Source organism: Euphorbia lathyris, chromosome 1 (genome assembly GCF_963576675.1).
Source record: "Euphorbia lathyris chromosome 1, ddEupLath1.1, whole genome shotgun sequence".
In the NCBI taxonomy this organism is placed as follows: domain Eukaryota; kingdom Viridiplantae; phylum Streptophyta; class Magnoliopsida; order Malpighiales; family Euphorbiaceae; genus Euphorbia; species Euphorbia lathyris.
In genome coordinates this window covers 7,752,434-7,765,084 of record NC_088910.1, presented here as the reverse complement: position 1 = coordinate 7,765,084, position 12,651 = coordinate 7,752,434, and the positions used below count along the sequence as shown (strand labels likewise).

Genomic DNA, 12,651 nt, shown 5'->3' with positions numbered 1-12,651 from the left:
TACAAGATATTTCAGAAGCTTGGTAGGAGGTTTGATATATCTAACTCACACTCGACCAGATATTGCTCATTCGGTGAGAGTAATTTCCAGGTTCATGCATTCTCCATCAAAACATCATCTTGGAGCAGTGAAAAGAGTCATGCGCTATATTGCTGGGTCACTTGATTTTGGCTTATGGTATAGTCATGTTGTTAATTTCAAATTGATTGGCTTTACTGACAGCGATTGGGCCGGGTGTTTGGATGATCGGAAGAGTACAACAAGCTATACATTCAATCTTTGTTCAGGTGTGGAGCTCAAAAAAACAACCAACAACAGCTTTGTCATCTTCAGAAAGTGAATATGTAGCTGCAACTTCAGCAGCATGTCAAGCTGTATGGATGAGAAGAATTCTTGAAGAACTTGGTCATGAACAAAGGGAAGCAACTCAGATTTTCTGTGATAATAAAGCAGCAATTTTCATGACTAAAAATCCAGCTTTCCACAGTAGAACCAAGCATATAAGCATTCGTGTTCACTTCATCAGAGATCTTATAGCTGAAGGGCAAATTGGTTTATTTTATTACAACACAGAGCAACAAGTTGCAGACATTCTCACTAAGTCTCTTCCTCGTGACAAGCATGTTTATTTCAGGTCTCGACTTGGAGTTTGTAGGTTTGAATTAAGGGAAGGTGTTGAGAATTAATTCAAATCTTATTAAATCATTTTAGCAGCAGACTTAGTCTTTTAACTGCTGTATTATTTTAAATATCTGTTTCTTGATTTTTTGAGCTGTAGTTCCTCAAATTTCTCTCCATTAGTTGAGAGTTTTTAGCCTTTTAGTTTACTCTGTAATCCTATTTATAGGCACTTCTTTTCCTTTGATAATTAAGCAATAAAGGCACAAAGCTTCAGAATATATTCCAAGTTTCTGCATTTCTTCTTGCAATTCCTAACATTATCCCTACCTACAGTATAATACACACGGTGAACATCGATTCGGTTCATTACCTAAATATACCATATAATTTCACTACCTGAACCGAACATAATTAGTAATCGAATATTATTAACCGATTTTTTTTTTTGTACCAATCAGATAATCGAAATATATAAAATTTTTATTTAAATGTTTAAAATTACAAATTTCTATACAAGATAATATATTTATTTATGGAAAAAGCGTTCTATTTCTTAAAGAATCAAATTTCATTGAAGTTCAATATTAATTTGATATTTTCAATTTTTTTTTGAAATATGATAAATTCAAAATTAAATACACTGGTACATACATTTCGGTTCACTGATTATAAAATAAAATTTACTCTCTAAAAAACAAAGTAACCATAGAAGACACCTATTTATTTATATATAAATTTTGATTTAATTTCGGTTAATCCGACATTTTTTTACAAAATAATAAAAAAGTCAAATCAAAAATAAAAATAATCGAATTAAACTAAAATATTAGTTTGATTATCGGTCACCAATTATTCTTAGAGGTGGTAAAAGTACAAACTATATAATTACACGACACGAAATCGATCACACAATTTTAATGTTTGAGTTTAGCTTAGTAGATAATATATCATTTTTGGGTTGACACGAAACTGACATGTAAATTTTTGGGTTGGGTTTGGGTTGATATTCTAACCCAAAAACGACACGAAATGACATGAATATTTAAAATTATTATTATATTCTCTCGTGTTCTTATATGTCAATTTATTAGTAAAAATAATAAAATTATAATTATTATTTGCAAATATGACTCACGTCCACTAAATTGTTATAAACACATTACATGACCCTCTAATATGATATTAACGGACTTTTTGATGGTTAGCGTTAACATACTAATCTAAAAATAATATAAAATATTTAAAATAATATCATATTCTCTTATATTTTTAAAAGTTATCGTTAATATCACTGTTCGAAATGAAGGCCGTCTGGACCGTTTAGGCACTCAAAATCGAGAATCCGTCCCAATTTTCTATAATTAGTCCCTCTAGCCGTTTTATTGACTCCTATGCGATTTTCAGCCGCTTGGGCTCCACCTAGGCCACCTCGACACCGCCTAGACCGTTAGGTACCGCCTAACTGATAATGAACAAAAGCATTTTTAATTGTGAATTTATTTTTTGTTTTATAATTCACTTTTAAGTTGTTTCAATGATATTGTTGTTGAAATGTTGATGTTTGCACAATTTTAAAGATATATATTACAAATATACTTGTTTTTCTATATTAAATAATTTTATATTATTATTTTTAGATAGTATAATACATATTTTAATTGAATTTATGTAATATTTTTTTGATTAATAAATAAAAAATACAAAAATACAAATCTGATTAATCGCAGATTAATTTCCAACTAATCCTCGAGGGCCCTGTCCGTCCGACTAGCCTAGTGTTTTTTACAACCTTAGTTAATATATGCGTAACAAAATTATATGTAACCCGAAAACACGACACGAAATCGACATTAACCCGAATAGGCTAACACGAATGTGACACGAAAGTTTTTGAATTGGGTTTAGATTTATCCTTTTTAACACGAATCCAAAACGATAGGATATGAACACGACTCGAACACGGTAATTGCCAGATATTTATTCTCTCACACTGCCAGTGTGATCTTGTGTACTATGCGCACCCAAACGTGAGTGAAGATAGTGGATGAAGATAAAAAGTACTATAGTGAAGGCTTAATACATCATTTGCCTCCTGAACTTGTCCAAAAAACTTGATTGATCCCTTGAACTTTTAAAATATTCCGATAACCCTCTCACCTTGCATAAAATGTCCAGTTAGCCTCCTGAACTAGTGTAAAGTGTAATCAATTGATCACTCGGTTGCAAAAAAAAAAAAGTTAAATATGGAATATGTATTCCATATCCACGCATCTTAGAATGTTATTACATAATTCAAAAATAGATTAAAAATGAAGTTATTATTTGTTCAACTATAAAACTTGTCTTTTCTAATATTAGAGCCGCATACTCCGATCTTGGTCATTTTACTTTTTTAAAACGTGTGCAGTACATGTTCCGCATTTAACTTACTTTTTTTTTACAATCGAGTGATCAATTGATTACATTTTTGCGCAAGTTCAGGGGTCAACTGAATTTTTTATGCAAATTGAGAGGGCTATTAAGACACTTTGAAAGTTCAGGGAACCAATCAAGCTTTATGGATAAGCTCAAGAGCCAAACAATGTATTAATCCTAAAATAAAATTATAATTTTTGTTTTATATATAAATTTCGGTTCGATTTTGGTTAATCTAATATTTTTTACAAAATAATAAAAATTAAGGGGTGTTTGATTGTTACTTTTCATGCTCCTGTTTGCTTTTTCATTTCAGAAGGGAAAGTTTTAGATATTTGGTTAGTCACCTCTTGTTTACCTTTTACACCAGAAAAACAGCTTTTTACAAAAGCAGAGAATCTCTTCTTTTTGGAAAAGCAGTTTTTTTCAACAGCAACCCGTAACCGCAACAACAAATGGCAAACCGTAAAAGCAAATAGTATGTAAAATAGACGGATCCTTAATCAAATCAGAACCAATTGTTTAATTTGAGTGGTTAAAGTCACTTAAACTATATTTTGAATTCGAGGTGGATACCTACGAGCCTCGAACCGAATAATCAGACAAACTATAATCGGTTATGGGTTATTCTATTGAGCCTCACACACTGCCAGTGTGATCCTGCGCAGCCAAACGTGAGTGAAGACAGTGGATGAAGATAAAAAGTAGTCTAGTAAAAAAACACACATCAACACTATCAAAACCATCGAACATCTTCAACCTCTCCTCAACGATAAGAAAAAATCCCAAATCCACACATTCCCCATCTTCCATTGTTCTTCCCGTCCACATCCTTCCTCCATCTTCATAATCCCCATTTTCACATCCTCATCACACCCTTCCCTTCCTCCTCCTTTTCTTCAATTTCACTTTCAATGGCTTCCGCTACTGCACCTACTTCCCTTTCCCTCCTCAAAACCTCTGTTTCTGCCTCTTCTTCTTCATCTTCTCGCTCCCGTTCTTCTCTTCTCCCTGTTTCATCATCCTCTGGCCTCCGTTCTAATTCTCTCCGTGGCCTTGGGTTTTCTGCTGCTGATCCTCTTTTTTCGCAGCATGTGATGTCTAAAATTCGATTGTGCGGTTATGGTGGTAAGGCGTCTAGGGCTGTGGTTTCAATGGCGAAGAAGAGTGTTGGGGATTTGACTTCTGCGGATTTGAAAGGGAAGAAGGTTTTTGTTAGGGCGGATTTGAATGTTCCTCTTGATGATAATCAGGTTATTGGTGATGATACGAGAATTAGAGCTGCTATTCCTACTATTAAGCATTTGATTCAGAATGGGGCTAAAGTTATTCTCTCCAGTCATTTGGTATGTATTTTTAATTGAACTTGAGCTCTTAATTTGAATTTTGTTTTGCTGAATTTGCAATTGGGGATTCAATGGAGGTGTTTTTAGTTCGTTTGATGTATTTCCGTTCGTAATTTGATTGTTGCTTGTAAATGTATGTTGCATTTGGTATGCATTCTTTCTTCAAATTGAGCTCTTCCATTTATGGGTTTTTGAATAATTTGAATTTCTTTTTGCTAAATTTTCAATTAGGCATTCGATAGAGCTGCTTTTAGTTCGTTTGATATATTACCATTCTTAGTTCGTTTAATTGAATTTTTAATGAATTTTCAGGGACGTCCAAAAGGTGTTACTCCAAAGTTCAGTTTGGCACCTCTGGTGCCCCGTCTATCAGAACTCCTCGGAATTGAGGTATATCCTATGTTGCACGGATACTTTGATTTTTAAAGCTTTCAGAAACCGAAACTCTCTTACAAAATGTTTCCGGTCATGTTTTCAATTTAAGAAAAATAAAACTTAATCTGTTTTCAAAGTAGATCAATGCTAATTACATATTCAGTAAATCACTAATATTTTCTAGATCATCCTCTATTTCAAAATGAAAATGTTGTTTTTTCTATCTATTAAACTTTTTTAATGTGTATATATGAAAAAACTAAACATATATTCTTATAATTTTGAAAATTTATAGATATACTTATATATTTTCATTCTTTACACATTTTTCCACATTTCCATTTCCTATATTTTTTTTTTACAAATATCATTCCTGATCTCTGTTTCAGTTTCCGTATCCATCTTATGGTTTCTAATTGAACAGGTTGTTAAAGCAGATGACTGCATTGGCCCTGAGGTCGAAAAATTGGTGGCTGCACTTCCCGAAGGCAGTGTTCTTCTCCTTGAGAATGTGAGGTTTTACAAGGAGGAAGAAAAGAATGATCCTGAATTTGCAAAGAAGCTTGCTGCCTTAGCAGATCTATATGTGAATGATGCATTCGGAACTGCACATAGAGCACACGCTTCAACTGAGGGAGTCACAAAGTATTTGAAGCCATCTGTTGCTGGATTCCTCTTACAGAAGGTTGATTTTGACACTCTTGTCTTTCAAGTATCATATGCCTTATGATTTTGACACTCTTGTCTTTCAAGTATCATATGCCTTATGATTTTGACACTCTTGTCTTTCAAGTATCATATGCCTTTTTGAGGGTTAAACACATCTATGGAATTTAAACTTCATTTCATGACATAAAGGTTTTTGAACTTTATATTATACTAACATAACATTAAAGTCCAAATCAATGAAAATATGCTAAAAAGATTAACGAAATGATGACCTGGACAAGTTTAACTACATCATTTACTCTCTTTTTTGTGCGTGTCGCTGTAAATGGACTCGTCCAGGCCAACATTTCGTTGATTTTTTTAAGTTGACTTTCTTTTATTTGGATTTTAATGTTATAACAATGTAAAGTTCAAGGCATTTATGTCGAGAGGTGAAGTTTAGGGACCAATAATGTTAGTAGCGCTGTAGTTAAAAGAGAATTAAGGGTCAAAATAGCCCCTGAAGTTGGCAGGCATTGTCAGTTTAGCCTAAATTAATGTTTAGGTATCAACTCGGTCCTGAAGTTGGCAAAATTGACAAATTAGCCCAAATTTGATAAATTTTTTGGTATTGAAGCATATTGAATTGTGTTAATTTGTCAATTTTTTGCCAACTTAAGGCTGAGTTGATACCTAAACTTCGATTTGGGCTAAAGTGACCCTGTCTACCTACTTCAGGGGCCATTTTGACCCTTAATTCAATTAAAAGGCGATGGAGTTGATGCCTAAACTTCGATTTGGGCTAAAGTGACCCTGTCTACCTACTTCGGGGGCCATTTTGACCCTTAATTCAATTAAAAGGCGATGGATGTATTTTATTCGAGAACATACATTACCATATAGTTCAAGGGTCATGAGTGTAGTTTGTCTGCTTATATTTTTTTAATGGTTTCTTCTTCTATTGTTTTAGGAGCTAGACTACCTTGTTGGAGCAGTTTCAAACCCAAAGAGGCCCTTTGCAGCCATTGTAGGTGGTTCAAAGGTCTCATCAAAGATTGGAGTTATTGAGTCACTCCTTGAGAAGTGTGACATACTTCTTTTGGGAGGAGGAATGATTTTCACATTTTACAAAGCACAAGGCCTCTCAGTTGGTTCCTCCCTTGTTGAGGAAGACAAGCTTGAATTGGCTACAACGCTCCTCGCTAAGGCTAAGGCAAAAGGAGTGTCTCTTTTGTTACCAACAGATGTCATCATTGCAGACAAGTTTGCTCCTGATGCAAATAGCCAGGTTTGTAGTCTAATCTCCTATGTTAAACTCTGTTATTACTCGATAATACGACACAAACTTAACACACATATATTGAGTTGTTGTTTTATTAAACATATAAGAGGCCATTTTGGGTTGGATTGGAGTTTATCTACTAATTTGCAAATGACTATTATATGTTTTCATGTTTTTATACGCCACCTTAAGAGAAGTAAAGCAGTAACATTATAATTGTCATCAATATGTAATCCTTAATAGAGATTGTAAAATTATATGTGACTTGTGAACACATTACACGATCCCAACATAATATAAGCGGATTGGAGGTTTGTTAATCTATTTTGGGCCAAACTTTTTAAAGTCAGAGTTAACATGTTGATCTAAAAATGACCTAAATATTTAGAAGAAGGCCTAACCCGTTAAAGTTGTCCATTTTTGTCACTTTGCCCCCAAACTTAAACTACAACTCATTAGCCACTCCAAACCAAATCCCTCAAAGTGACATAACACGCACCTTATTTTCCCCCCAATCGGAGAAGATTTTGACCACTCGCCTTTCGGTTGACTTCTCCTATGTAATGTGGCTTTTCCCTTCAAAGAAAACTACATTGCATGTGGGATGTCAACCGAAAAGCGAGTAATTCTCACGGGTCAACATCTTCTTCCATTTGAGGAAAAATAAGGGGGGGTTATGGCACTTTCAACAAATTGGAGTGGCTAATGGGTTGTCCTTTAAGTTCGGGGGCAAAGTGACAAAATGGACAACTTTAGGGGACTTCATATGGTTTAGGCCTTAGAAGTTAGAAGTATTTCTATATCCTACTATATTTTTAAATGTCAACGTTACTAAAATTACATGTGACCCATGAACACGACACATAAACAACACTAATCCGATTGGGTTGACACGAAATTTGTTGGACTGGTTATGATTACTCATGTGACAATCTGGTAATTGACACAACATGAAAATGACCACTTACATGAATTGCCACCCTCTACCCCTGAGAATTGTTATGCTTCGCTAAGATATAACCTGATCAGCTATAATTGATGAAAAAAATTCAGATATCCTGAAGTTACATATCGTTTTCTTCGACTGCAGACTGTGCCAGCATCAGCCATCCCTGATGGTTGGATGGGATTAGATATCGGACCCGATTCTGTCAAGACATTCAATGATGCTTTGGAAACTACCAAAACTGTCATCTGGAATGGACCAATGGGAGTGTTCGAATTCCCCAAGTTTGCGGTTGGAACAGAGGTAATACTTCCCTGACCTTACTTTATTTATTTCCTCAAGCTCAGCTACCATTTTTGGAGTCCTTACTATGCTTAAGTTGTGTTGTTGGTTATAAAAAGCTTAATACATTTGTTGCCCTATTTTTCAAAACTTCTATATCAAGAGGTGGTGTGGTACAGGCTATGTGTCTATCAGTTTGTGCAACATTCACAAAGATTCACAGCCAAAGACGTGATCAAATATCCCAAATATAAATAGTTGGGTCTTTGTATCCTTATTTCTAGCTGAGTAATTAATGGCCAAGAAATGGTGCATCAAACGAATAGCAGGATTGAGAAAATAATGAGCTTTAGTCTTAGATGGCTTAAATTTAGGTGCAGACTCAAGTGTAAAATCCTTGAAAATAGGTTCATCATCAAAATTTGTAGGAAAATTACAGTATATGTCAAAATATGCATCAGACTTAGAAAATTGACTATCTGTTAAAACCTAAAGCTATATTGAATTCAGTTATGGATAAATCATGCTTTTGGTTTAACATATAAAAATGAATGGACTTGGTCCCTAAATCAAAGTTGCCATCAGCAAAATCAAAGGTACTGTAAAAATTCATGCAGCAACTTATCAAAAATGGGATAATTCATGGTAAAGAATTTCTTCCAACCTATTCCACGAACAAATTTATCAAAATTAGATCTCAAATTTAACTCAACCAAACCAAAATAGCATCATTTACACAAAGTGAACTTTCAAAAGGCTTGGTTTTCAGAGACACATACCTGGCTTGGTTGGAACTGCAAACTTTCAAAAGTTTCAAATCTATTGTTGTCGAATTGCATTCAATAACCCCCCTAATTCCCAATAGAATTTGTTGGATGCAAAAATGCGAGACACAAGGCATTTGGAGTTTGGAGTTATTGAATGCAATTGGACAAGAACAGGAGGTTTGGAATTTTTTATTTTGAAGTCATCAAAAGTGAAATTGGCAGTGTAAACCTAAAAGTCATTGGTTGTGCAAATGGGCGAGGACCTCAGTCCTCTTTTTGCAACAAAAAACAACTACAAGCGAAAGCACATAAGTTATTTCTGGAATTATTCCATATATATAGTATAAATGAAGTGAAATGGTAATTGTGTTAAACGGGTTGTATCAAACGGATTGTCTCTTGTTAGAAATTGAGTGAACTTATGGTTGCAGTCTGTTGCAAAGAAACTAGCAGAGCTTAGTGGGAAAGGAGTGATAATTGTGGTATATGATTCATATATTCCACAATCGTAACGAACTTGTGTGATAATTGTGTTATATGATTCATATATTCCACAACGGTGAACTTTAGTGGTATAAAAAAGGGTTGTTGTGTGATAATTGTGTTAGGCCCTATTTATTTGGCGGAAAATATTATGCAGGAAAACATTTTTCTGATTTTAATTTATGAACAAAAAATGTTTTAGTAAAATATTTTAGTTTTTAGAACCCTACATCATTCCTTCCTATCCTTTTGAAAACAATAGTCACCCACCACTTCTTTCCATTTACTGGTATTGTAGCCAAACGCCGGAAAACAACATAAAAAAATTTCCTTGCACAATATTTTCTAACAAACAAACGGGCCTTATATGATTCATATATGGGTAAATAATTTACTAGTCCTCTACTTTTTACCTAACACACTCTTTTGGTCCCCTATTTCGAAAAACACATTCTAAGGTCCTTATCTTTTTATCAATATTAACCCTTTGGTATTTCTATCTGTTTCTTTTAGATTTTTAACCGTTATATTTGGCATAAACAGAAAGATAGACAATAGCAGAGTAACATGGTCATTTTGAAAGCTAAAATATGTTCGGTTAAAATCTAAAAAAACTTGACAAAAGGATCAAATGATTAATATTGACAAAACATAGAGACCTTATAATGTGTTTTTCAACATATGGGGACTCATCAGTGTGTTGCGTTAAAAGCATATATTCCACATGAATATAAACGCAACAAATAAATAAGTGTGTCAAAGTTAAACAGATTTGGATTGTCTCTGTAAATCATGTTATCGTGTCAGAAACGAATGACCCTAACCAACTTGTGGTTGCAGTCTGTTGCAAAGAAACTAGCAGAACTTAGTGCAAAAGGAGTGACAACAATAATAGGAGGTGGAGATTCAGTAGCAGCAGTAGAAAAAGTAGGAGTTGCTGATGTTATGAGCCATATATCAACTGGTGGTGGTGCTAGTTTGGAATTATTGGAAGGTAAACAACTTCCTGGTGTTCTAGCTCTTGATGAAGCCACACCAGTAGCTGTGTAAGTTTACTTTTTTACCCCTAATCTCTGTCTAGATTTTCTCATCTATAATTGGAGAAAAAAAGGGTTAATGTTGTTGTAGAGAGATATGAGTTGTTTGTAAATTTTCTTTCTTTGTTCCATTCTTCATTCTAAAATTTCTGAAAGAGACTCTGATGATGATGGTGAAGAGAGCCATCCAAGTTTTTAATAAATGGTTCTTTCTTCACCAACTACTCTTCTTTGTTTGACGTTTTTGGGGAAGTGCAAATTTGGCTCTAATGTTAACGTATGGATTTGGCCGTAACGTATAAAATGGTACAAATTTAAAGATTAGTTTGACCGCTATTTAATTATAACATCAGACCTTCCCAAACAAGTTTGTTGGGTAAATTAAACATATAATCACTGAATTTTACTTATTTTCACTGTATAACCATTGAGCTACACACTGTTCAAAAACAAAGCCGCTTGGACTGTCTAGATCCCGTTTAGGCATTTGAAATTGAGAATCCATTCCGATTAGTCCTTCTAAGCGTTTTTTGGCACCTTGGCAATTTGTAGCCGTCCGGGCTCAGTTTAGGCCACTTGGACGCTGCCTAGACTGCATAAGCGATGATGAGCAAAAGCGTTTTATTCTGTGATTTTTTTTTACTTTATTATAATTCACTTTTGAGTTGTTTCAATGATATTGGTGTTGAAATATTGATGTTTGTATATTTTTAAAAATATATGTTATAAATATACGTGTTTTTCTATATTAAATAATTTTATATTATTATTTTTAGATAGTATAATACATATTTTAATGGAATGTATATAACAATTTGTTGATTAATAAATAAAAAATACTAAAATACAAATTTGATTAATCCTCAATTAATCATCGACTAATCTTCTATTAATCCTCGAGGGCCTTATCCGTTCGATTAGCAACTAGCGTTTTTTACAACCTTGACTCTAATATGTTTTATTAGTCACTCAACTCTATATTTGCTAACATTATAACCATTAAATTTTAATTAACACTCCAACCTGATTGTTCGTGGAATCAAATAGAAATTTTAAGAATTAATTATATTGTAAGACATTTTAAGAATTAATTATATTGTAAGAAATTTTATTCCAAACATTAGATATTTTGTTATTTTCACTACGCATGTGTCAATTTATGTTACAAATTAAAAATCTAAACATCTTTTCGAATTTAAAAATATTAAATTCAAATTTTATTATGAAATTACAAAAAAATATATAAAAAAACTAATTGATTTGCAACTGATGCAATACAGAGTATTTATATATTTTTTTAATGATATTAAAAAATGATTCAAGTTGTCAACTTTAGGAGTATTTTTTTTTTTTTAACTTACCTCTTATATTTGCAAAGGCAACTATCCTTCTCCACACATAAATTGAAAGGTACATTTGATTCCAATATCTGCCTATTCAGTGGCCAGAAACAATCCATAACAGTAGCAAATACATGATTGGTCGGTTGAGACCGATTTTGCACGTGCGTGTGTAAGAATTTTTTTTTTTTTTTAAATCGAATTTGCTAAAAAAAAAATTCATATATATACGTGTTATAATCTGAATGGTCAAAACCAATTTTTAAGTATCAATGTAAAATTTTTCAAAATTAAGCTAGATTATGTCTAAGATTCTTAATATGTAAGAAAAATTGTGTTCAATAAAAAAATAGGATTTATGGAGGGCCTAACAGATAAAAGATATTTGATTTGAGAGGGTCTAACAGTCTAAAAAATTAGAAATTAAGATTTTGGGAGCCTACCAGGCAAAAAAAAAAAAAGAAATTTTGATTTAGGAATGACCTAACACTTCACAAGCCATCTTGGAGGTGCTAAACAAGTATGCTATTAATATTTCTTAGAGACGGGGGCGGAATCGCCCCTGATCTAGCAAATTTATCAAATTCTCAATCAAAGTTCTAGGTCAAATACTTTATTTATCAAATATCTAATCAAAGTTTAGTCAAATTGTCAATTTAACACCTTATTCCTTAAATTTTATGAAGCTACCATTGATCATGGTGGTTTCGCCAGATGGAGGGGCCCGTGCCCTCTGTACATGCCCCTACCAATGAATCTAAAAACTTCATCAACTAGGTGAAGAAAAATTATGCTAGGGAAACTCTTAAAAAGGGATAAGATACAAAATACTCTCTGAACGACATTCTAGAGCTATTTTAACATCTAAAATGCTATTGTTTTATTCTTAGTGTTGGCAGTAAATAACAAATTTACCTCTAATATTGACAAGTTTGATCAATTTGAGAAATCATTCATCCAATTATCACTTCTCAGTTATGAATCATGTACGAGTTGGATAAAAAAAATCCAAATATTCCGCCGAACTTAATAATAAAAATTCTAATTCTACTATTAAATCACAAAAAATGTGAAATGTTTTTTTTAAACCAACTGATATGCAACTGGTA

The 12,651-nt window shown here is 33.2% G+C and overlaps 1 protein-coding gene across 2 annotated transcripts; it reads left to right on the top strand.

Annotated features, from left to right (window-relative positions):
- Nucleotides 1-3,747: 3,747 nt before the first annotated feature.
- LOC136220934 (phosphoglycerate kinase, chloroplastic) lies at nt 3,748-10,419 on the top strand. Of its 2 annotated transcripts, none has more exons than XM_066008798.1 (6): nt 3,748-4,382; nt 4,695-4,772; nt 5,182-5,442; nt 6,376-6,693; nt 7,778-7,936; nt 9,114-9,209. In XM_066008798.1, the coding sequence occupies exons 1-6, from the start codon at nt 3,951-3,953 to the stop codon at nt 9,192-9,194; spliced, it is 1,329 nt and encodes a 442-aa protein (XP_065864870.1). In that variant the 5' UTR covers nt 3,748-3,950; the 3' UTR covers nt 9,195-9,209. The 2 variants fall into 2 exon arrangements, with proteins under 2 accessions (XP_065864870.1, XP_065864863.1); XM_066008791.1 differs by lacking the exon at nt 9,114-9,209 and adding an exon at nt 10,006-10,419 and having other exon boundaries at nt 3,757-4,382.
- The last annotated feature ends 2,232 nt before the right edge of the window (nt 10,420-12,651 follow it).